The sequence below is a fragment of the Stegostoma tigrinum genome, chromosome 7 (genome assembly GCF_030684315.1).
Source record: "Stegostoma tigrinum isolate sSteTig4 chromosome 7, sSteTig4.hap1, whole genome shotgun sequence".
In the NCBI taxonomy this organism is placed as follows: Eukaryota; Metazoa; Chordata; class Chondrichthyes; order Orectolobiformes; family Stegostomatidae; genus Stegostoma; species Stegostoma tigrinum.
The window spans coordinates 10799346-10826581 of NC_081360.1; the positions used below are offsets into that span (position 1 = coordinate 10799346).

The 27236-nt window shown below is 42.1% G+C and overlaps 1 protein-coding gene across 4 annotated transcripts in view; it reads left to right on the forward strand.

The window, feature by feature from the left end:
- The window catches only part of LOC125453945 (sperm-associated antigen 16 protein), an 825922-nt gene that overhangs the window by 340402 nt on the left and 458284 nt on the right, over positions 1–27236 (forward strand). For all 4 annotated transcript variants that reach the window (XM_059647037.1, XM_059647038.1, XM_059647039.1 and 1 more), the window contains one exon: positions 23249–23392. In XM_059647037.1, the coding sequence (XP_059503020.1) occupies positions 23249–23392 (144 nt within the window). The remainder of the gene's footprint in view (positions 1–23248; positions 23393–27236) is intronic.

Consider the following 27236-nt stretch of genomic DNA (forward strand, 5'->3'; position numbering starts at 1 on the left):
ACTTCAGTGCTTCACTTTGATGCACACCAGCATATCTCATTGTTAAATCACTGTCAGGACATCTTGCATGCAAAGACAGGCACTCAACCCATGAGTTAAATCAGGGTGAATCGCAAGGCTCCTTGCTTACTTAGCGCTCATTCACTTCATGCCTATATGGATGCTGTCAGCATCTCTGTGCTGCCTTAGCTTTTTGCATTTGCTGCCTCAGCCAGAGTATAAATGCTCATAATACTCCTGCCTTTTTTGCTGTTTAGTGCAGACACAAAGCCAGATAGCTTAACATTATTGCCAGCAGTTAAAGGGATGGACATGTTGCAGCATGCCACTGTGCAACATCAGTCTCACCCTGCACCATGTGTCTGCCCCATTCAAGGCAAACATGTTGCATTTACTTCAACCATTTGCCCATATCTCAGTAGTCTTCAATCAAGTCAATAGAGACACGCTTCAATCGGAGGATCACAGCATATTAAATCAGGGGCAGTGTAATGCTCTTAGTCAATAAGCTTGAGCAAGGTCATTTGACCACATGAGCTGCTCAGCGTCTCGAGTCCACATTATAACAATCCAGGGAATGGACCATGGTCAGCCCTGTCGATCCAGTGCAACCAGTCTGGGCCGTGATATTAAGTCAGTAAGAATGCTGCACACAATTCAGTCAGAGATCTGGTCAGTCATCCGTCAGGACTGTCCTTCCAAATTGGTCAAAAGATCAACCACAGACAGTCCTGGGATGTCTATCCACTAAAAGTCAAGCAAGGCCTAGTGTGTTATCAGAACCCATTTGCCGTTGAAGGGAAACTGGAGAACTCAACTGTATGGTTTGGAGGAAGCAAGCTGGAACGCACAGTGGATAATAACTTTGAAGAGACTCAAAAAGAAGGGAGGAAAAGTGGTAATTTGCTGGGGGTTATTGACAGTCAGTGTTAAACTGGCCTTAAAAAGGAAGACAAATTGCAGTACATCTGCCATAATTTCTGGGGCAATTCTACAAACACAACAACAGTGCAAGCTCTCTCTGGACTGACAGCATTTGACCTCAGACACAAATGCTCCAAATTATGAATATTGAGTGGCAAAAGAGGTACTCGCATCTCCAACATCTCCTCTCAATGGCTGTCAGCCACTTTGTACATAGCTAACAACCCTCCTCCCTCTGGCTTGAAATCTTTGCAATCCACAGAGTCTATAATCCCCAGGTAGGTGCAAAGTGAGTGCTCAGGAAGACATTATGCTGGAAGATGCATCCTATTTTGATGCATGAAATTGTTTTGTGTCTCTGCGCACAAAGTGATCTGGCAGCAACATACATGTCAAAGGTGCCCCTGAGGTTCATAGTGAAGTCATGAAGAACTGAAGTGGATTCACAGTTAGTGCAAGATCAGCCTTGAAAATGTGGTAGGTCTGTCAGTTTGCCAATGCCAGCTTTGCTGGATGAATGGTGGAGGAGCACCCTGCTATGGAATATTTAACAGCGTGTCTGTGTGGAGTGTGCACATTCTCCCTGTGTCTGCGTGGGTTTCCTCCAGGTGCTCTGGTTTCCTCTGACAGTCCAAAGTAGTGCAGGTTAGGTCGATTGGCCACGCTGAATTGCCCATAGTGTCCAGGGATGTGCAGGCTCAGTGGAACTACTTGACATGGTTGCTGTTGCCAAGTGGAGCCACGATTTCAAACTCTTTGAACCGTGATGACAGAGCTTTAGTTTGCAATGATCTTATGCAAAATGTACTGTCAATTTGTTGGGTTATTTCCAAGTTGTACCAGATTTTGATCATGTAGAATTTTCTCAAAGTTAAAGTGATGAAAACCCCGCATTGTGACAATGGAAGAATCTGGTCAAATGAAATAAATTTGCTAATTGTTGATTCCATTATTGATTGAATATCATTGGTTGGTAGGGGATAGTGCATTACCACCATTGAGATAATCAAAATTGTTTGAGGTAATTTCGTAAACCACTTCAATCCAAAAAAACTTCCAGGTGATCCAGGACCTGAATTTCAGATATAAATGTTACATTCAGGCCACTGTTTACACAATATTCAACTAAGCCCACCTCCAATGCAGTAAACACTTGGTTTGGACCAAATAGTTTTATTTGAAATGAATACCTGGCAGGTGGTAAATCTGCGACATGTTTTTCAGTTACCTCCACAATTTCATAATTTCCTTTAGTTACACTTGTTTGAAATTCATCATTTATTGTTTAAAGATTTAGAGTTACTTTGAAAAACGTTGACAATCTTTGCAAAGATTCTTGTTGAAGTTGCGATCCTCACTTGATTTCTTACAGTAGTGTGTTGTCTGTATGACCTGAATAGATCAGTGGCCACTAATAGACTGTTTTAGAAATATGTTGATTAACTAGATTAAGAAAAGTTTGACCGTTCATCAAGCATCAGTTCATGTTGTGAAAATCCTATTAGGTGTGCATTGTCTGAAAAGATGGTGATGCAGTGTGAGCATGGGAATATCGGGTGTCTACTTACAGAATTGTCAGGGAAGCGTGGTTGGCAGACACAGTTGTATTATTACACCAAAAGGAATTTGTCCAAGCAGAGTTGGCAAATGTACCCAAATCATCCAATTCCTTAGAAAAAGAAATTTAGTGAATCTGTTGGAAATTTGCTGTCACTTTTACAAGTACTAGTACTGTTTGTTTGTATACTTCTGAGAACGTGCACACTTGAAGTGCTATTGTGATGCTGGATATATAGGTTGTATGTACCAAAGTTTGGCAGATCATATCAAATGGCATGGCCCTTTGACTGTTTGCAACAAACAAGGACCTAGCCATACCCAATCTGCCCATGCTTACAAAATTTGCAATGCAGTGTTTGACATTGTAAATGCTTTTGTAATTCAACAACATTTGCTAGTTAATCCTGAATGTGCAAAGAATTAGATTGACCTCAAATTTAGGATTGTCACTTGGGCTCACAGTGTGGCAATTTGTATCTACTGGAAGCTAGGTATATTGGTACACAGAGCCCTGTTTTTTGCAGATGGAAAGTATATGTACATGCACAGGATCCATTTCAACTAGACATAGTTGGTACAACCAATCACTAATTCATTTCTTAGTGCATGTTGTGAGAAATCACAGTCAACCTGCCTAGTTTAAAATTTAAATAAAGCTTTAATGTTAACCATATGGCAGCATTAATGGGGGTATTCTCCATGACAAAGCTTCCATAAGAGTCTATTTGCCAACCAGTCAGCACTGTCCTCTCATGCAGAATAAATTTTGCTTTTTCCGTTATTTTTGTATTCTTTCCAAATGTCTTGATGACAAGATGTAAAGTTTCGACAAAATGTATCAGTTTCAAGCAAAGCTCAAGTTTTGTATATCCCAACAACTGTCATTTATTTCGTGAATTCAAATTCTGAAACTGTCATGTGGGATTTGAATTCACATTCTCTTGGCTACATGCCCACTAACATAACCACAATGCTATGAGACTTATTTGAGAGTTGAGGTTTGTTGACTGACCGAGCTGGTTTGTTGTTCTGCGGACATTTCATTACCATGCTGGGTAACATCCTCAGTGCAGCCTCTGATAAAGCATCATTGTGTTTTCCCGCCTGGTTTTTAAACTCTGCAGTCTGTTGAGCTGGATTGCCTCACTTCCGGTTTTCCTTCATAGTGGAGTGTGTATGAGGTCGAGTTTTATGTGTTTATTGTTGGCTTTCGTTGTGGAGTATCAGGCCTCTGGGAATTCCCGTGCCTGTCTCTACTTAGTTTGTCCTAAGATTTTGGTGTTGTCCTAGTCGAATTCCATGTGGATTGAGATGCGTTCGTATTGGCCGTGTCTTTTTGTAGCCAGTTGGTGTTCATGTACCCTTGTGTTTAGTTTCCTTCTTGTTTGTCCGATGTAGAGTTTCTCACATCTCCGCAGGGGATCTTTTAGATGACATTGGTCCTGTCCATGGCGGGGAGTGGGTCTCCAGTTCAGGTGAGCAGTTGTCGTAGGGTTGATGTGGGCTTATGTGCCACTGTCTTGCCAAACTGCCATAGGAGTCTTATGGTTAGTTCCGATGTGTTCCTGATGTAAGGTGGTGCGATGAGCATGTCAGGGCGTGTAGTATCTTTCTGATGTGGTTTGTGTACGCGTCTTCTGACCCAGTTTTTTGGATATACATTATCCTTGAAAACCTGGAAGAGGTATGCTTCTTCCTCTTGGTGTAGTTCTGGGTTGCTGCAGTGTGTTGTTGCCTTTTAAATAGTGTTCACACGCAGCTTTGTTTGTGCGTCTAGAATGGTTAGTGTTGAAGTTCAGTACCTGGTCAGTATGCGTGACTTTTCTGTGTACTTTTGTTTGGAGTTCCCCATTTGTCTTGCGCTCTACCATGACATCCAGGAATGGAAGCTGTTTGTTCTTCTCCTCCTCTCTGGTGAATTTTATTCCTGTGAGGGTGTTATTTATAAGTTTGTGTGTCTCCTCTAGTTTGGTCCATTTAATGATGACAAAGGTGTCATCCAGGTAGCGTATCCATAGTTTTGTTTGTGTTAGTGGAAGGGCTGAGCTTTCTTTAGTCTTTGCACCACTGCCTCTGCTATGAATCTGGAGATAGGTGATCTCATGGGTGTCCCGTTGATTTGTTCATATGTTTGGCTGTCAAAGGTGAAGTGGGTGGTGAGGCATAGCTCCAGTAGTTTAAGCCTGTTGTCTGTGGAGATGATTTCTCTGGTGTCTTGCTCTTGTTCCAGTAGTGCTGCCATTGTTTCCCTTGCTAGTGCAATGTCAATTGATGTGAATAGGGCAGTGACATCAAACAATGTCATGATCGCCTCGTCATCAGTCCTTATATCTTTGATGGATTTGAGGAATTCTTGAGCTGAGTTGATTGAGTGGGGTGACTTGTTTACTAGGTGCCTGAGTCTCCTTTGTAGTTCCTTGGCTAATTTATGTAATGGAGTGCCTGGTAGGGAGACCATGCGTCTCAGGGGTACTTCCAGCTTGTGTATTTTCAGGAGGCTGTAGAATCGGGTGTGTTGGTTCCTTCAGGCTTCGTTCTTAAGAAGTCTGCTTTGTTGATCTGGCCAGTCTGTTTAAGTCTTTTTAGTGTGTAAGGAATTTTGCTGCCTAGTTGCTGTGGCGGATCAATTTATACTAGCCGGTATGTGTTTTTGTCAGCGATCAGTTCATGTGCCTTGGAGATGTAGACCCTTTTATTCAGTATTACTGTAATGCACCCTTTGTCTGAAGTTAGTATTGTGATTTTCTCGTCCTTCTTCAGTCCTTCCAGGGCTTATCCTTCCAATGTGTTGAGGGTGTTGAGTTCACTCCTTGTGGTAAGTGTTGGGTACTGTCTGTCTTATGACACGCTAAGCAGAGACAGGAACGGGAATTTCTAGAAGCCTGGTACTCCACGAAGAAAGCCATGAATAAACACATAGAACTCGACCCCATATACACTCCACGACAAAGGAAAACTGGAAGTGAGGCAATCCAGCACAATGGACTCCAGAGTTTAAAAACCAGGCGGGAAAACACAATGATGCTTTATCAGAGGCTGCACTGAGGATGTTACCCAGCATGGTAATGAAATGTCCGCAGAACAACAAACCGACTCAGCGAGCCAACCAACCTCAACACCCACAACCTGACCTATAAATCTACTCCAAAAGCTTAGAGACTCAGATGAGAGTCATACTTTCCTAAGTATACTCCTTACCAGTTAATATGTAATTACATTATATATTATCTCAAGTTGGCCCTTTTTGCATCCTATTTTTAGGCCATTTTGCCAAACAAAGATAATAAAATTGTAAAAATGCAATGATTTACTTTTCATTATGGCTATGGGCTTGGTGCTTGAAAGTGGGATAGTGTAGATTCAGTGTATTTTTGACAGTACAGACTTGATGGGCTGAAAGGAGCTGTAAAGTACTGTTTGATTCTATGATTATTTCTACTGTTAAATTGTTAAGCAAATGAGAAAATAAATCGCAATGCAAAGATTTACAGATCAAGTCAGCTTTACTTGTACCTTACAAAACAAAAATCAAATCCAAGATGAACATTTTTCGTAATCAGGCATATTTGCCAGAATTCAACTGCACTAGTTGCCTTAGTAGTTCGTCTTTTAGGATTGCTTCATGTATTTCTGATTTTTTCTTTCTTTCTTGAAACCTTTTAAATAAAGCTACAAAGGTTGTGATTGCATATCCTGTAATATTTGTTGTTGCATGCCAGTTTTAGCCTTAACTGATTCTGAGACTAGCAATAGCAAAATTAGATGGAATAGTGGAGGTTAAACCAGCTGCAGGCAAGAATCAATAATAAGAAGTAATATAGTGATAAATAAAGCTTGGTTCATTAGAAATAATTATTTATTACATGAAGCAAAATCAGCAGGTGAAAAACAAAATAGAAAGAGTTGGTACAGTGTAAGGTACAGTATTAAAATGGAACTGCAACACTAAATCTGCCACACATTCTAATTTAAACAAAAAGCTAGACTTCTAAAGCAACTTCTAAAGGTTATTATAAAGAAACATCAACAAAAAATTGAAACCAGGAGGGAATAAGCCTTATTTAAGGTTCAGAAGATAGGAATTGTTAACGGAATTCCAGGATTTTATGACCATTATCTCATCCCCTAATGAAGTTACTGTTTTACACACAGTTCCCCAAATCTATCATATTTGAAAATCTTATATCTGGAATTCACAGCACCAACCTTCAAAAGCCAATCCCCAACCGTGATATATTAAGGGTTGATCTCATGAATCTGCCACTATTGAGTGCTATGGGCTTATTTTCATAAATAGCATATGTACCAGTAATGAAAAGTGTTGTACCTGACAGGTGTCCCCACAGAGTGGGAAAGTGTCCAGAGGCTGAAATTATGCTAATTGATAAAGATGATTTTTTTTATAGTTCATATTCACTGAAAAAAAGCCAATGAAGTGAAGAAGGATTCATATCACAATTTCTTCCAGAAAAAACTCATTCTTACAGCAAAATCCCATCTTTGGTATGTTTTAAGTCCCTTTCTGTGATGATCTTGCGTCCTCGCTCACATAATCCAAAAATTACACTTCTGATTTAATCAACATACAAGCAATTCAAAGATCATTGTTTAATTACAAACTTCTCCATCCCATTGCTAATAGCTGAAATTATGTCTTACAGAACTTGGATTTGCTATCTTTCTTATTTCCGAAGGTTGGGTTCTTAATTAGCAGTTAAAATGGAATTCTATTCTTTATTATACTCCAGTCTTCAGCAGTTGTATTTTTTTAGAGCTGACCAGACATATGTTTGAAATAAAAACAGAACTGCTGGAAACACTTAGCAGGTATTACACAGTATCTTGCTAATGCACATATATGTTTGTGTTTCACAGCTAAAAATACATGGTGTAGCAATTACTAAAGATAAGGTAACTAGTTTGTTAATGTCACAACAATTTGATTCCACTGACCAAAAGAAAACAAAGGGTGGAATCTTCGCAACCCCTAAGTGACCTGAGCATTGGCATGTCAGTTGGGAAAGTATGGCCAGATCAGGCAGAAATAAGATTCGTGCATCAAGGAAACAAAGTCCCATTCTCTAGTTAGCTTTGAACAGCAAGAGCTGAATCTTGCTAGTAAGTGGCAAGAAGCATATTTACATCCATTTGTGTGTTATTAGTACTTAATCTTGCCTCAGTGAAATACATTTTCCTATTGTCCCATGTGCCAGAGAGAAACTAGATGGCAACAGTTCCAAACATGAAAGTAAGAGTAAGTAAATGGCAGCTTCAGCTTAGTGCTTGCCTCCATGTCAGACAGCAGTCCCCAGCATCTTAGGGCCCTCACCCTGAGGAGCAACTGCTAGCACCCTCCATTTAGAGAGGTTGCCATCAGATTTATTCTAGCCTCACTGCACTTCATTGGACGTCCCTGGCTCACTTGCACAACAGTTCTAGACTTCAGTGTGCACTTTGGAGTGATCTGGCACCTGTCCTAGTAATGCTGCTGCCGGACACTTTGAGGACAGGGTCAGTCACATTGCAGTCACTCGAGCACTTCATCTGGAGGTCTGAGATGGACAGTGTCCACAGGAACACCATACAGAAAACTCTGAATAAGGGAAGGAATAATGTACTCAATGCTGCCTTCACCCTGATAGCCACCTTTGCATGTAACTGCATCAAGCTGTGCATAGCCCTTCTGTGTGAAAACACTAAGTGTCACTTCATATTGAGGTTCTACCTAATCCCAATGTTGCGAAGGATGGGACTGGCCCCAATACCGCAAAACGCGCCAATCAGTTAGACCTTTCCATATCACCTGTCCTTCGTGGAGAAGTTTGCAAAGAAAAGCACCTTTGACGACGAGCAGTCAGGAAGTGGTCAGCACACAGCGTCTTTGAGATCCCATGGAAACGGAGAAGGTGGATCTCTGAGCAGACTGTCAAAATGATTTGCAAACATGCCTTGTTACCAGAACTTTCCAATAAGCACCAAGACGTCACTTGGCCTGTGGTGAGAAGGGCTTTCCCTGTGAGGTCGTTCACGTATGCCCAGACTCTCTCTACCACTCCAGGCAGCTCTCGAAGTGGCTGCATGGGAGTAGAGACTGTCACACACGTCCTGCTGGTATGAGCCTTTATAAAAGAAGTCTGGAGTGCAATGCAATGGTTCTTGTCGAGGTTCACCCCGTTCAGCTCCTGATGCTTAACCATATGTTCTATGGTCTGTTTCCTGGGATGCACATTAAACCAAACACTGCACCTGGAGGACCATCAGCTTGGTGAAAGACGCTCCTTGGTCTGCCCAAAACTTGTTCGTCTTCCAGAACAAGGAGTTGACCTCAACCAAGCATTGCAGACTGGCATTTTTCAAGGTCCAGGACCACATATGGAGGGATCCATTAAGGTTTAGGGCAGCTTTCGTTATAGAGTGGGGAAAGACCACTGTCTGAACTTGCTCTGCCAAAGTTAAATGGGGGTCCTTTCAGCTATTGGACCTCCCTGGTGCTTCAAATGTGTGCAAATATAGTCTTGTATAAGCAAGAAATGCCTTAGAATTGTTTGCTGGATAGAGTCAAACTCCAATATTTATTTGTTTCTCCATATTCTGCACAGATCCGAAATGTTTCAGTGACTGTGTGTATAAAAAGATATTTTTATTAATAAAGTAAATTTTTGAAATAAAAAACCTTCAGGCCATAGAATGGGAAAACTTGTTAAAGCTCATAAAGAGAAATCCTGCATCATTTCTCTGAAATTGACGCTTAGCCGATTTCAGTTAAAATCTATCCAATATTTTCAATATTTGATATACCGTACCCTTTGTCTTATATGTTTAGAATTGCATTACTGCATTACAGGTGATCATATTTTGAAACTACGTTTTTCAAAATAGACTACTTTTTTGTAAGTACACTTCTGCATACGTGCGATATAAGAAAAACTTCTTCAAATTTATTTTTATTTTGGGTGTATTGAACTTTTACTTAAGATGCAAGGCATGTCGGTTAATGAACAATAAGGAAAACTTCCTTGCACGATTTCCAAGGTAATTGTGATTCGTTGTACTTTTTTAAAATCAAGAATGCACCTAACAATTAGTCATGTGAAGTCTCACTGCAGGTCCAAGTGTCTATACTATTCATCATGGAGCAATTTTAGTTTGCTGCAGAATATCTCACCTTTAATTGGGTAGCATTTTAAACAGAAGCATTAAGTGCAAAAAGAAAAATATTGTGCAATGGTGATTTTCTGTTCCTAGGTATAGCTGGCAGCCTTGTAAGTACCCAACCTTCAAATGTAATTGAACGTTTTTTTTCTTGTTACTTTAAGTAGACATTGATTAATTTATTTCAATAACACTTGTGTAAAAGATCAGTCAGCACCATTCTGTTCTTGAGCAGAGCTGCTTGAATGCAGTATCAGGAGCATGTACTGGGTTGCATAAGAAGGGCACATGTTTTCCACCAACTACTCTACAAATGTCCTTATTAGTGCCTTGTAGGCTGCTGATCCTAACTATTCTAGACTGTAGCAAAATACTTCAACTTGAAGCTGGGTGCACGAGGCCCTCTGAACCATTTCCGATGCATTCACGTCCTTCCTTAAACAAAGAGACCAAAGCTGTATACAGTATTCAAGATATAGACTCGCCAAGCGTAGCACCCTTAGTTAGAACAGGCTTGGAACCAGAGCAGCAAGTCAGCATGTGGAGGGATTGAGGGGAAGATAGATGTTAGGACCAGGGAGTTGGAAAGGAAGGACAGGCAGAGGCTGGTAAATGAACACAATGGTACCGCTGAAGCGAGTTTATTTCAATGCAAGGAGTATAATAGGTAAGACAGATGAGCTTAGACCTTGGATCAGTATATGGGGCTATGATGTTGTGGCCATTGCTGGAACTTGGTTGAGAGAGGGACAGGACAGCCTGTTTAATTTTCCCATGTTCTGTTGTTTTAGAGGAGATAGAGACTAAGGTTAAAAAAAGGAGAGGAGTTGCATTACTAATCAGGGAGGATGTCACATCTGCACTGAGAGGACATACTGGAAGGCTCATCACTGAGGCAATATGGGTACAGCTCAAAAATAAGATGCGTGCAATCACTCTGATAGGATTATACCGTAGGTCCCCCAACAGCCACCAAGATATTGATGAACCAATAATTAGGCAGCTTACAGCAAGATGCAAAAACAAAAAGCTGTCATTGTGGGTGACTTTAACTTCCCTGATATTGATTGGGATTCCCTGAGAGCAAAAGGCTTAGATAGGGCTGTATCCAAGAGGGCTTCTTGAAAGAGTATGTGGATAGTCCAACCAGAGGAGGGGCCAGACTGGGCCTTGTATTGAATACTGAGCCTGGCCAGGTGACTGACCTTTTAGTGAAGAGCGTTTTGGAAAAAGTGATCACACTTCCTTAAGATTTGAGATAGCTATGAATAAAGATAAGTCAGGACCTTGCGGAAAGGTACTAAACCCCGTGAACACAAATCATATCAATATTAGGTAGGAACTAGGGAATGTTAATTGAGAGGAATTGTATTCGGGCAAGTCCACATTTAATATGTGGCAGTTGTTTAAAGACCTGCTGATCACAGATCAAGACTGACATTTTCCAGTAAGGAGAAGGGACAAGGATAGTGAGATAAGGGACCCTTGGATAATGAGGGAGGTTGCGAATTTCGTCAAAAAGAGAAAAAGAAGCACATGTAAGGTTCAGGAAGCTAAATTCAGATAGGGCCCATGAGGAATATAGAGAAAGCAGGAACATCTCAAGCAGAAAATTATGAGACCAAGAAGTCAAGCATCAGTCAAGAGGCACAACAATGCTGCTTCTTCCTCAGGCGGCTCAGGAAATTTGGCATGCCCATTAAGTCCTTCACCAACATGTACAGGTGCACCACTGGAAGCATACTGTCAGGGTGCATAACAGCCTGGTAGGGTAACTAATCTGCCCAGGGTCATAAGAAAATACAGAAGGTGGTGTGCATAGCCTAGACTGTCATGGAAGCCAACCTTCCATCCATAGACTGTATTGATACCCCCGCTGCTGCAGAAAGGCAGCCAACACCATCAAAGACCCATCATACCCTGGTAATGACCTCCTACAACTTCTTTTGTCAGGAAGAAGATACAAAGGGCCAAACACACTCACAAGCAGGTTCAGGGACAGCTTCTTTTCAGCCATTATCAGACTGCTGAATGGACTCTAACCTCAAAAAATGTAACCTGCAAAAAATGTAATCTGTATGCCTCTACATCTTTCTGATCTGTACATCTTTTTCTTGCTGTGATCTGCCTGTACCATTCGTAATCAAAGCTTTTCACTTTATTTTGGTGCATGTGCCAATAAAATCAAAATCAAAATCAAGGGGTCATGAAATGACCTTGGCAAGTAGGGTTAAAGAGAATCCCAAGGCATTCTATACATATATTAAAAACAGAGGATAACTAGGGAGAGGAATAAAGGAGAAGACTTGTGCTTTGAGGCGGAGGATGTGAGTGAGATCTTAAATGACTACTTTGTGTTGGTATTCACCCAGGAGAAGGATTTGGAGGATAGTGAGATTAATGTGGAGCATGCTAATAGGCTAGGAAATTTTGAGATCAAGACAGAAGCGATGTTAGCCCTCTTGAAGAGCATTAAGATGGATAAGTCCCCAGGTCCTGAAGGGATCTATCATAGTTTATCGAGAGGAGCAAGAAGGAGATTGCTGGGGCCTTGACCAAGATCCTTGTATCCCCGCTGGCCACTGGTGAAGTTTCGGCCGAATGGCCAATAGCTAATGTTATTGCTCAAGAAGGGAAATAAGGATAACGCAAGAAACTATAGACCAGTGAGTCTTACATCAGTAGTTGGGAAGCTTTTGGAAAGAATTCTTAAGGATCAAATTTACACACATTTAGAAAAGCATAGCCTACTTAAGAACAGTCGTGGCTTTGTGTAGGGCAGGTCATGTCTTATTGATTGAATGTTTCGAGGAGGTGGCGAAGGCGATCATTGAGAGTAGAGAGCAGTGGATGTTGTGTACTTGGATTTTATTAAGTCTTTCGTCACGGTCCGTCATGGTAGGCTCATCCAGAAGGCTAAGATGCATGCGATCCATGGTGACTTGGGCACTTGGATTCAGAATTGGCTTGCCCATAGAAGGCGGAATGTAATGGTGGAAATGTGCTTTTCTGGCTGGAGGTCTACGACAAGTAGTCTTCTCCACCCTCCTTGTCAAAAAGTTGCCCGTCAGGACTTTTCTTCATCTTTACCCTCTCATCTTAAATCTACACCCTTTAGTTTTAGACTCCACACCCTGAGAAAATACCCTGGCCATTCACCTTATTTATGCCTCTCCTAATTTTATAAATCTCTGTAGGGTCACCCCTCAGCCTCCTATGCTCTGTGGAAAACTGTCCCAGACAATGTGACCTCTCCTTACAACTCAAACACTCCAGCCTCAGTAACGTTCTTGTAAATCTTCTCTGCATCCTTTCCAGTTTAACAATATCTCTCCTCTAGGAAGGTGAACAGAACTGTGTACAGTACTCCAAAAGTGGCCTCAAGTGACTTAGTCCAGATGAGTTTTTGTCATTTAGTCTTTTGGTCATTATGTACCATTCCTTATATTCCAACCAGTCATTTGAACTGCGACTCACCTTTGTGCAATTATGCTTTTTCATTGAGCTTGATCCTCTCCTTCTTTAGTTGACCAGAGATGACTGACCAATCCCTTGGAATTTTTCTTTATAGTTGGAATATACTTATTCTGAGTATTCTGGAATTACACTTTAAATATCGAGCCTAGTATCTCAGTTTGCTTCAGATGGCTCAACTGCCATGCCCAGAGTTGCTCTTTTTCAAGTTTAAACTACTAATCTTAGACTCATTCCTCTCCCTTTCAAACAGGATGTAAAATTCAACAGTATTGTCGTCACTGCTATCTTCATTTGGTGTGCACTATCCAATCATTTGGAGTCAGATTCCATTATGACTTACAAATGGCAATTGGATAGGTATTATTACACTGCATCGTTCTATAATATTCATCCAATTATATTATTGCTATACAGTGTTTCCATTACATTTCCTTCAAATTATTTGACTTAAGTTGCACATTCATGCATCAGAATGACTTTCCTTTAAATTGTATACTTCGAACTTAAGATATGTGCATGTTTCATTTATTTAATGCAACAAACAATGACTAGCCTCCATTCTTGATATCTGCCTAGACTTGTGCAGTCAGCAGACCCTTTAGTGTAATTGACTATTATCCTGAATGGAAAAGAAGTTAAAATGTAACCTCATGTAGAATATAAAATGGTATTGCTTGGGAATAAGTGATGAGGACATAACTTGTCCCAATTATTTTGTGTTCTACTCAAATGAATAGTGATGTCATTCATTTGAAAGAAAATTTCAAATTAAGTTGATGATATCCATAAATCTGTGATTCACCCAAATTGTTTATCATTGTACCTCATGCTTTGCATAGAAATTTATTGTTATCACCGTGGGATGGGTGTCAATGAACTCGCAATAACCTTACAAAACATTAATCCTGTTGTATGTATGTTATTGGACCTTAATGGCCCACCAATTGCAACAACATTAACAGTCACTGAGAATGAAGTACTGAATATTATGAAGAGTTATTGATAACAGAGTAAGTTCAAGGTCAGAACCAAATCTTTTATGTCAGATGGAAGTAATGAATAGTTCAGATTTAATTCTCATGGTTTAGTGTAAGGTTAATTAACAACCAAATGGTTGCAGTGAGGTCTATTATTCCCTGCATATACATTCATAAAATGAGTACTCTTCTTGTAATCTATTGTTTAGCAACAGAAAGTGCAACATTGGAATATTGCCTATCCTGTGTTTTTTGTATTTGTTCTCAGTATTTGAGCACTGCTAGCAAGGCTTACAAGTCATTATCCACTCCATATTGCTCTGGAGATGGCATGAATCCAACACTTAAGGCTCAATATCTTAAAATCAATACACCCTCAATTGTAGCCTTGTGCATGGTTTCAAAATTGTGAGGTCAAAGCATAAAATTGAAATAGTAAGAATATTTTCGCAAAAGCAACACAACTTTTATTTTGGGCTATCTTTTCGTGATTTTAGGGCAGTATTAATCTTGGAATTTTGTGACCCGGATTAATGCTGAGGACTCAACTATTGGCAATCAATATTAATAACTTGAACAAAGGATCTGAAAATATTTCAACCAAATTTTCTGACTAAAAAGAATAATTAGAAAAGTAAGTGTTAGGGAGGACAGAAGTGTGGAAAAGGCTACAGTGGGCAAAAATTTGACAATGGGAGTACAACATGAGAGATTACAGGTTGCCAACTTTGGCTGAAGTTAGTAAAAGTAAAATATTTTTCAAATAGCGAGAGTACACAGACTGCTGCAGTGCAAAAGGAGCTGAATGTTTTTGTACAAGAATCACAAGATATTAACATACAGCTACAGCAAGTAATACAAAAAGCAAATTAATTGTTATTATCTTATCTTTTGAGGAAGTTGGGTCCTATTCCCATAGGAGTTTGGAAAAATGAGAGGCAACCTTACTGAAATGGATAGCGTTCTGAGTGGGCTCATCATGGCACAGGCATGAAGTGTGTGCATTGCTCACAAGGCCAGCATCTGTCGTCTGTCCCTAACTGCCCCTGAACTGAGTAGTACACTAGGCCAAGTTAGATGGAAGTTAGGAGTCAACCACATTGTTGTGGGTAAGGATTTGGGAGTAACAATGGCAGATATGCTTTCCTCGAGAACCTTTACAGCCAGACAGGTTTTTATACCAATCAACAATGGTGTTATGGGCTTTATTACTGAGATTAGCTTTCAGCTCAAAATTTGTGAATTGAATTTAAATTATCTGCAACTGTTGGATTTGAACCCATGTTCCCAGAGCAAAGCCTGGACTTTTGGAGTTGCTGGTTAACTGACATGACCACTGGGCCAACATTTCTCCAGAGCCTGTTGTTGTACAGTCCTAGCATGATCTCTGTCTGTGGAGAATTAGATCACTTTATCAAAGCCTTGCCACCACAATTAACACCTAACTTTTTATCAAGCAGAAGCACCCGTAATTCACCATGACAATAGAAAACTGAAAATTGCAAACTGATGATTTGAATATGGTTTTCAATAGATGGTGTTTCAGATGAGAATGGTATTCTTGGCCAAAGCACTCCCAAACCACACACAGTTATCTCATAGGAAGAAGGAAAGGAATGTAGAAGAGAAAAAAAGCACATATATGTATCTTAGAAACAAAAAGGAAGAAGGATATTTGAATGAACATTAACCTTTAATGAAGTAAGGATAACAAAAGTTGGAGGCCAAAGTCAGAAAGAAATTAACCCTTTAATGACATATCTTTTACTTGCTTGAGAGGTACTGCAAGGCGCTTTCCAGAGAAATGTTCAATTGTTCGAAAGATCTGAGCTTTATGGAAAGTTTTCAGTTCATAGGTCAGAGAATTCCTACAGTGTGGAAACATGCCCTTCGGCCCAACAAGTCCACATTGACCCTCAGAGCGTCCCACACACACCCATTCCCCAATAGCCCACCCAATCTATACATCCCTGAACACCATGAGCAATTTAACATGGCCAATCCACCTAGCCTGCTCAACTTTGGACTGTGAGAGGAAACTGGACCACCCAGAGAAAACTGACGCAGGCAGAGAGAGAATGTGCAAACTCCACATGGACAGTCGCCCGAAGGTGGAATTGAACCCAAGTTCCTGGTGCTGAGAGGTAGTAGTGTTAACCACTGAGCCACATTTGTTCAAAGGAAAATGAAGATACAATGTGATCCTCAGCAGTAGTTCTTACAATGGTGATGTGGGATGTTCAAATGTGCTGGAGAGCTGCAGACTAGTGGACAGTGAAGCAGGAAGGGAGTTGAAGGGATTAGAAGTTTTTTCTGTCAATGAACCAACCTACATTTTCTAAGTTGGCAGATGATCTATTTCAGACAGGGGGGATTATTTCTGCAGCGCATCCCCCCTCTTTCATTTTGAGCACACAATGATAAAACATGTATTAATCTTCTCATTTCTTTCACTGTCCAGATTCCACTGTCCAGGTCAGGAGCTGAGTGTCTCCGGCAGAACTCAAACTGGGCATCACTGAGCAGGTTATTGCTGAGCAGGTGGGGTTTGATGGCACTATTTTTGATGATCGATATCAGACTGATGGGGTGGTAATTAGCCAGGTTGGATTTGTCCTACTTTTTACATACAGGGCATACCTGGGCAATTTCTGCATTGTCAGATAGTTGCCAGTGTTGTAACTGTATTGGAACAGCTTGCCTAGGGGTGTGGCAAGTCTTCAGTACTGTTGCTGGAACGTTGTCAGGGCCCATATCTTTGTAGTATCCAGTTTCTCCAACTGTTTTTTGATATCACATGGAGTGAAACAAATTGGCTGAAGACTAAGATAATAAAATGTGAGGCTGGATGAACACAGCAGGCCCAGCAGCATCTCAGGAGCAGAAAAGCTGACGTTTCAGGCCTAGACCCTTCATCAGAGAGGGAGATGGGGTGAGGGTTCTGGAATAAATAGGGAGAGAGGGGGAGGCGGACCGAAGATGGAGAGAAAAGAAGATAGGTGGAGAGGAGAGTACAGGTGGAGAGGTAGAGAGGGGCTAGGTCAGTCCAGGGAAGACGGACAGGTCAAGGAGGTGGGATGAGGTTAGTAGGTAGGAGATGGAGGTGCGGCTTGGGGTGGGAGTAAGGGATGGGTGAGAGGAAGAACAGGTTAGGGAGGCAGAGACAGGCTGGACTGGTTTTGGGATGCAGCGGGTGGAGCGGAAGAGCTGGGCTGGATGTGTGGTGCAGTGGGGGGAGGGGACAAAGTGGGCTGATTTTGGGATGCGGTGGGGGAAGGGGAGATTTTGAAGCTGGTGAAGTCCACATTGATACCATTGGGCTGCAGGGTTCCCAAGCGGAATATGAGTTGCTGTTCCTGCAACCTTCGGGTGGCATCATTGTGGCACTACAGGAGGCCCATGTCATCTAAAGAATGGGAGGGGGAGTGGAAATGGTTTGCGACTGGGAGGTGCAGTTGTTTATTGCGAACCGAGCGGAGGTGTTCTGCAAAGCGGTCCCCAAGCCTCCGCTTGGTTTCCCCAATGTAGAGGAAGCCACACTGGGTACAATGGATACAGTATACCACATTGGCAGATGTGCAGGTGAACCTATGCTTAAAATGGAAAGTCATCTTGGGGCCTGGGATAGGGGTGAGGGAGGAGGTGTGGGGATGACATGTCCATCATGAGCCTCCTGCAGTGCCACAATGATGCCACCCGAAGGTTGCAGGAACAGCAACTCATATTCCGCTTGGGAACCCTGCAGCCCAATGGTATCAATGTGGACTTCACCAGCTTCAAAATCTCCCCTTCCCCCACCGCATCCCAAAACCAGCCCAGTTCGTCTCCTCCCCCCACTGCACCACACAACCAGCCCAGCTGTTCCCCTCCACCCACTGCATCCCTAAACCAGTCCAGCCTGTCTCTGCCTCCCTAACCTGTTCTTCCTCTCACCCATCCCTTCCTCCCACCCCAAGCCGCACCTCCATCTCCTACCTACTAACCTCATCCCACCTCCTTGACCTGTCCGTCTTCCCTGGACTGACTTATCCCCTCCCTACATCCCCACCTATACTCTCCTGTCCACCTATCTTCTTTTCTCTCCATCTTCGGTCCGCCTCCCCCTCTCTCCCTATTTATTCCAGAACCCTCACCCCATCTCCCTCTCTGATGAAGAGTCTAGGCACGAAACGTCAGCTTTTCTGCTCCTGAGATGCTGCTGGGCCTGCTGTGTTCATCCAGCCTCACATTTTATTATCTTTGATTCTCCAGCATCTGCAGTTCCCATTATCACTGGCTGAAGACTAATATCTGTAATGCTGGGGACTGCTGGAAGACACCAAGTTGGCTCATCCACTCGGCATTCCTGGCTGAAGATTGATGCAAAAGTGTCAGCCTTATTTGTTGCACTGATGTGCTGGAGAGGTATTTGTGGAGCCACCTCCTCCAATAAGTTGCTTAATTGTCGCAACTGAATGTGGCAGGACTAAAGAGCTTAGATCTGGTCCATTCATTGTGGGATTGCCTCGCTCTGTCTATTACTTGCTGCATATGCTGTTCATCATGCAAGTAGTCCTGCTTGGTGACTTCACCAGTTTGACGTCCCATTTTCAGGTATGCCTGGCCCAGCCCCTGGCTTAATGGCAATGCTTAAGCGGGAGATATGCCAGGCCATGAGATTAGAGATTGTGCTGGAGTACAATTCTGCTGCTGTTGATGGCTCACAGCTCCTCATGGATGCCCAGTTCTGAGTTGCTAGATCTATTCGAAGTTTGTCCTACTTAGCTTGGTGATAGTGCCACATTATATGATGGAGGTTATTCTCAATGTGAAGGTGGAATTTCATCTCCACAAGGAGAGTATAGTAGTTGCTCTCATGGAAATTGTCATGGAAAAATACATCTGCAGACAGCCTTGGTTCAAACAGGGACAAAAAGAGCTGAATTCCAGAGGTAAGTTGAGAGTGACAGCCCTTGATATCAAGGCTGGATTGAACTGAGTGTGACGTCAAGGAGCCCTTGCAAAACTTGAATCAATTGGTATCAGGAGCAAACTCTCCGCTGTTTGGTGTTATACTTGACACACAGAAAGATGGTCGTGGTTGTTGGAGATCAGTCATCTCAGCTCCAGAACATCTCTGTAGGAGCTCCTCACGGTAGTGTCCTAGACCCAACTATCTTCAGCTGCTTTATCAATGACCTTCCCTCCATCATAAAGTCAGAAGTGGGCATATTCGCCGATGATGGTACAATGTTCAGCACCGTTTGCAACTCCTCAGATACTAAAGCAAATGCAACAAGATCTGGACAATATCTAGGGTTGGGCTGACCAGTGACAAGTAACATTTGTACGGTGCAAATGCCAGCCTGTGACCATCACCAATAAGAGACCATCTAATCACCATGCCTTAGTGTTTCCATTATTAAATCTCCCACTATCAATATCCTGGCAGTTATTATTGACGCAGAAATTCAACTGGACTCACAATATAAACACAGTGGTTACACAAGGAAATCAGAAACTAGGAATACTGCAGCAAGTAACTCACCTCCTGACTCCCCAAAGCTTGCCCACCATCTACAAGGTAGAAGTCAGAAGCGTGATGGAATACACCCCATTTACCTGGATGAGTGTAGCCCCAACAGCATTCAAGAAGCTTGACGCCATCCAGGACAAAGCAGCACACTTGATTGGCACTACATCCATAAGCATCCACTCCCTCCACCACCAACGCTCAGTAGCAGCAGTGTGTACTATCAACAAATGCTCCGAGAAATTCACAAAAGATCCTCAGACAGCACCTTCCAAACCCATGATCACTTCAATCTAGAAGGACAAGAGCCACAGGCATGGGAACACTGTCACGTTCAAGTTCCCCTCCAAGCCTCTCGCTTTCCTGACCTCGAAATTTATTGCGATTCCTTTACTGTCACTGGGTCAAAGTCCTGGAATTCCCTCCCCTAATGGCATTGTTGGTCAACCCACAACAGGTGAACTGCAGCGGTTCAAGAAGTCAGCTCATCAATACCTTCTCAAGTGCAGCTAGGGACAGATAATAAATGCTGCCCAGCCAGCGACACCTACATCCTACAAATGAATTTAAATTAAAAATGTCTCCTTGAAAATTGTTTCATGTGATCTTTCACATCCACCTGAAATCAATGGAGTGGAAAGTTTTTTTTTGTTTTAAGGCAGCTAATTGGCAACTTGCTTTATGTCCTCAGGCCAGTTCAAAAATCAACCCCACCACCAGTGATCTTGGGTTGCTAGGTATGAGCATGGCTGCCTGTTATCTTACTGTGGAACAAATGACTATGCAAAGATGTTTGGCAGCAGCATGTTATATACATGCTGAACTTGTATCAAAGTGAGCATAAAATTTCTGATCTGAAAGAAAGCAATCCCTCTGAATTGTGCTACAGTTGAGTATGTGTAGCTTTTCTGTTAAAGTGTCTGTAATAGAACTTGAACTGACAGCTTCTGGGTCAAGGTCAAGAGTGCTAAGCAATGGCTGACATCACACACATTTGAATGAAGTTGCTGATTTTGCTGATGATCATATTTATGTTTTCAACATCAGTAATCTTATGAAGCAAATGGAACCATTGGTACATTTTTGGCAAAAATCTGTGAGAACGCTGAAAACGTGTTTATTGATTGTCTGTAATGTATAAGTGCTGGACATAAACTTTAATCTGATGCTCTTTCTGAGCAATACCTCCTATTTTCTACACTTCCCTCAGTAACATCTCATCACTTGTAACATATAAGGGCTGGCAAATTATGATAACAAGATGATCTTACATTGTGAGATGAAGCCAGCCATTTAGACGTACCCAGTGTCTGTCTGCTTGGCATAGAGTATTAACACAATTTTTTGAGATGCCAAGCTTGGTTCAGTGGTAACAATCAAAAGGCCATGGGTTTAAGTGATATCCCAGACACTTGAGTAGATAATCCAGACTGATATTTCAGTGTAGTCCTGATGGACAGCTGCAAAGAGGTCAACATCTTTCAGATGAGAAGTTAAACTGACGCGCCATCTGCCTTCTCAAGTAGATGTAACAGACTTGCTGGTACTATTCAAAAAAAGCAAGGTAATTCACCTGGCTTTCGGTCCAATAAAGATCTCTCAGCAAACATCAGTAAGGTGGATATTCTGGATGTTATCATGTCTGGTTATGGGAACTTGCTGTGTGCATATTTGGCACATTTTCATTGTCTACATCTCAAAAATATTTCATTTAATGTAAAAACATTTTGGGATACCTTGAGGCCTTGAATTGCGATATTCAGATCTTTCAACTGGTGGGTTTTAATAGTAATGCCTATTCAATACTTGGGTGTAAAATAAAAGAGCTAACATTGATTTTTTGTTTGTAATTTTTGTTTCAAATTGGTCACCTTTGTTAACACATCCTTATGAATGTGATAGTTGTAAAACCTTCCCCACCACAGTGATCGAGAACGCACTTGATCGCGTCTCCCGTATTTCCCGCAACACATCCTTCACACCCCGCCCCCGCCACAACCGCCCTAAGAGGATCCCCCTCGTTCTCACACACCACCCTACCAACCTCCGGATACAACGCATCATCCTCCGACACTTTCGCCATTTACAATCCGACCCCACCACCCAAAACATTTTTCCATCCCCACCCCTGTCTGCCTTCCGGAGAGACCACTCTCTCCGTGACTCACTTGTTCGCTCCACACTGCCCTCCAACCCCACCACACCCGGCACCTTCCCCTGCAACCGCAGGAAATGCTACAGTTGCCCCCACACCTCCTCCCTCACCCCTATCCCAGGCCCCAAGATGACATTCCACATTAAGCAGAGGTTCACCTGCACATCTGCCAATGTGGTATACTGCATCCACTGTACCCGGTGTGGCTTCCTCTACATTGGGGAAACCAAGCGGAGGCTTGGAGACCGCTTTGCAGAACACCTCCGCTCAGTTCGCAACAAACAACTGCACCTCCCAGTCGCAAACCATTTCCACTCCCCCTCCCATTCTCTAGATGACATGTCCATCATGGGCCTCCTGCAGTGCCACAATGATGCCACCCGAAGGTTGCAGGAACAGCAACTCATATTCCGCCTGGGAACCCTGCAGCCTAATGGTATCAATGTGGACTTCACCAGTTTCTAAATCTACCCTTCCCCTACTGCATCCCCAAACCAGCCCAGTTCGTCCCCTCCCCCCACTGCACCACACAACCAGCCCAGCTCTTCCCCCCCACCTACTGCATCCCAAAACCAGTCCAACCTGTCTCTGCCTCCCTAACCTGCTCTTCCTCTCACCCATCCCTTCCTCCCACCCCAAGCCGCACCCCCATCTACCTACTAACCTCATCCCACCTCCTTGACCTGTCCGTCTTCCCTGGACTGACCTATCCCCTCCCTACCTCCCCACCTATACTCTCTCCACCTATCTTCTTTACCCTCCATCTTCGGTCCGCCTCCCCCTCTCTCCCTATTTATTCCAGTTCCCTCTCCCCATCCCCCTCTCTGATGAAGGGTCTAGGCCCGAAACGTCAGCTTTTGTGCTCCTGAGATGCTGCTTGGCCTGCTGTGTTCATCCAGCCTCACATTTTATTATCTTGGAATTCTCCAGCATCTGCAGTTCCCATTATCTCTCGTTTTAAAACCTGTATTTGCCACTAGAGTGTTGCATCCATATTCAGCTGTTGAAGCTTTGGTGTTATCCAAGTAATAAAATCCTTCTGATCAACAGAGATTTTTTTAAAAATCTTTATGCCATTTGCAATCATTTACGTAGTCCTTTCTGTAAACTGTTTGTTTTAAGATGATTTGTTCCCTCATGAGCCTTCACATCTGGATTGATGCTACTTTGATCATTATTGTGTTTGTATATCATTTAAAATCTGTCTAATGTTTGCAATCTACTGCTAAAAAAAGAACTACCATTCAGTGCAGAGTAAGTTCTTTCTATAGTAAATGATAGGTAAGACAAATTATTTTGCCATCTTTATTTTTCTGTGGATTAATTTAATCATCAAAGTATATATTAAATTAGATTATTTCAAGAATTAGATTACAATGCAATTTAGAGATAACAAAACATGATGAAGATATTCTATCAACAGTATTCCCCATGACACTTTGGAAAGCTCAGAGTGTACTACTGAAAACTTATCTCCTCATCTTTTTACAGCCTAGCTCTTCACCCACGGAAGCAAATCCTAGTGACTGGAAGTGATGAACGCCTCTGGAAGATGTGGTCCATTCCCAATGGTGACATTATCATGACGGGTGAAGGTCATGGTGATTGGCTTTCTGGCTGCTGCTTCCATCCCAGGTTAGTGCAAACATTGCATTCAGTCAGCACAAATCCCTGCTGAGAGCAACTTTACATATTTTTGTTTGCAATAGTCGTTTCATTTCTAGGCTGAACTGATGACACAGTGCTTCATGTTTGCTTTTGCTTGTCTTCCATATAGTGTAATGCATTTATAAATGAACTTGGTAATTTTCCTTGACAGCCTTGTGATATTGACTGTAACGTTGCTGATGTTATTACAATGTGAATCTCCAAGTGTTATTTACCAGTCCTCAACCATTATTGAGTGAACCTATTTATTTGGCTTTCAGGAAACATAAAATAAAGTTAGATTTTGAATGAAGGATACAGTTATGATTTTACAGCCTAAAGCTATGCTAAAAATATTCTTTATTTTGGCCCAGCCAAAAAGACACCCTAATTCATAATGCTAGAAAATTTAAAGTCTCAAGCGCCCCCAAGGGTTAGGGAGCAATAGGTAGTGTCAGAGTATGTTGCCTGTACACAAAAAAATAACCTGACCAATTTCCACTTCATCGGCCTCTTCTTGATCTTCAATAAAGTAATGCAGTGTGTCATCAATATTGACTGCACTGAGCAGCAAGCTCACTGACTCTCGGTTTGAGTTTCACCAGGGCAATTCATTACAGCTTTTTTTCAAATGAGCTGTAAAACAGAGTTGAGGTGAGAATGAGTGCCGTTGACATCAAGGCCGTATTTGACTGAGTGTGGCATCAAGCAGTCCTACCAAAACTGGAGTCAGTGGAAATCAGATGGAGAACTAACCACTCTTGGTGTTATATCTGGTACAAAGGAAGATGGTTGTGGTTATTGGAGGTCATCTCAGCTCCAGAACATCTCTGCAGGAGCTCCTCAGGGTAGTGTCCGTAGTCCAATGAACTTCAATTGCTTTATCAATGACCTTCCTCCATCGTGAGGTCAGAAGAGGGAATGCTTACTTCTAGTTATTCAATGTTCAACACTGTTTGCGAATCCTCAGATACTAGTGCAATCCATGTCCAAATGCTGAAACCCACTATCAACATCCTGGGGTTATCATTACATTGGACAAGCAACATAAGTACTGTGGCTACAAGAGCAGATCAGAGGCTAGAAACCTACAGTAAGGAACTCATCTCCTGACTTCTCAAAGTCTGTCCACCATCTACAAGGCACAAATCCAGAGTGTGATGGAATACTCCCCACTTGCCTGCATGTGTGCAGTTCCAAAGACAGTCAAGAAGCTGGACATCATCCAGAACGAAGCAGCCCACTTGACTGACATCACATCCACAAGCATTCATTCCTTACACCACCAAGGCTCAGCGGCTATGTGTACCAATGGACCAAGGGTGCAGTGCAGAAATTCTCTCAAGCTTCTTAGACTCCACCTCTCAAACTCATAGCCAATACCATTTAGAAGCAGCAGATGCATGGGAACACCACCACGTGCAAGTTCCCCTCCAAGCCACTCACATCTTGACTTGAAAGTATATCATCATCCTTTCAATGTACCTCGGTCAAAATCTCTCCTTAATCACATTGCACGTACATTTACATCAGCTGGACTGCAGGGAACAAGTCGGTAGTTCAACATCTCCTTCTCAAGGGCAACTGAGGATAAGTAATAATCAAACAGTGACGTCCACATTTGATGAATGAATTTTTTAAAATGTTAATTGTAAAATACTACACCTGCAAATTTAAAAAAGAAATATACCTCATACATGGAAAATCATTAGAATATTCCAAACATCAAACTCTCAGCATACGGCAGTTCACTAATAGCACAGGAGTCCAAATATAATCAATCTGCTTGCATGTTACAGATGTTTTACATCAACACTGCTGAATCACCAGATACAGATATCACCATGCTGTGACTTGCATTAATTGCAAATCATGATTCAATCAAGTATCAATGTCACATCAGAAACTGCAGCACTCTAATAAAGAGCCACTCTTAGACCTTAATTTTAAAAACAAACAGAATGTCTCACTTTCTTCTGAACTAGTGTGGCTGAAATGTCAGCTCTGCTGTAGCCAGAAGAATGAAGAGCAATAGGCTAAACAACTTTCTCAAGATCAGTCCATATTTGAGAATATTGTCTCTGAGATGAAGTTTTTAAGGGATACCTGAGCTCACATTATAAAGCTGAATAAAAAGCTGAAGGACACAGGATGAACTACAATAAATGTGTTGTTCCTCCTCGAGACAACCCGAAGAAAGTCATTTGTGAAGTATATCAGGCTCAGCATGAGCAATTAGAGAAACATTGGCTGGACCTCAAAGCAATGTTGGAGGAAATGACAGACTTGCAAAAACAGTGAAGAGGCATAACACTCACAAGGAGCTGCAAACCACCGAAGATCTAGTCATTTCAGAAATAAATGCCAGCAATGACACTGCAGGGAGAATTTGAGCAAAACATAGAGGAAACCAAACAAGACATAACACAGTGTGGAACTAGAGGAACACAGCAGGCCAGGCAGCATCAGAGTAGCAGGAAAATTGACATTTTGGGTCGGGACTCTTCTTCAGAAAAAAACAAATAACCAATGTTACAACTAGTAGAAGACATGGGCAAGCTAGTAGAAGACAAGGGAAAGGATCTTATTGCAACCAACTGAGAGGTGGGTTCATAAAGGAGACCTAGTTCAACACACTTCATCTAGGAATGTGACAGTTTTGAGTATCCACCTGGAACCATAATAACCTGGGATGCGATCATAACAGCAGGATAGGGACACTGTATGTTTACCATTGCTTTATGAGAGCTGATCTTTACTCCAGGTGCAGTGCATAGAATAGAATAGAATATCCTTTATTGCCACTTGTACTACAATACAGAAGTATAGGAGTACAGTGAAAAGTTTTTACAATGGCTGCCTTTTAATGGCACCATCTTAGGTACGAGTACCTAGGTACAAATCTTAGAGTGAAAAAATAATATTCTTACACAAACAGGATTAAAGGAAAGCATAAGCATTACTTACAGTGGTAGTTACCACATAGTGAAAGGTTTTAAATTACATTCTGATAACAGCAGCTCAGCATGTGATGCCAGGCCCAAGTCCAACAATTGTCCTGTGTCACTCAGCCTCCAGTCTGCACCTCACTGGCAGTCAGCAGCAACAAGATAAGTCGTGTTGTACTGGGATTTGTACCTCGTCTCCTCTATTACTCCAGGACTCCCCCCCCCCCCCCCCCCCCCCCCCCCGCCCCCTCATCGCTCCAGGGACATAGCCTCTCCATCACTCCAGGACTTGGTCCCTTGTCACGCCAGGGACATGGCCTCACCATCACTCAGGGGACTGGGCTCCCCTGACCCAACCCCTTCAACACTCCAGGGATATTGCCTCTCTGTCACTCTCAGACTGCTTTCTCCCAATTGCCTCAGCTTCTGCTCTCGCTGCTGGCCCACAGGACTCACTGCCTGTGCAACGCTCTGGGACTGTAGTCAGTTCTTCCCTCATAACAATAAATTCACTTCTGTGGTTAAAGTATGTCAGTTTCAAGCTTAAAATTGAATTCAATAGAAATATGATCACTATTTACCAGAAACTGACATACCTTAGTCACAAAAATGAATTTATCGTTATGAGGGAAGAACTGACTACAGTTGATTGTGTAAATAGTTTAAAACAACATGCTGTCAAATAATTAATAGAAAATACCTGAAGAAAAAATTTAAAATGTTGAACAAAAGTACAACAATATATTCCACTGAGAAACAAAAACACAGCAAGAAAACCCCAACCGTGTTTTACTCAGCAAGTTAAAGACAGTATTAAATTAGAGACTTACAATGTGTTGACTAGAATTTCAAGTTACATCCTTTGAGATCCATTTTAAAGATCT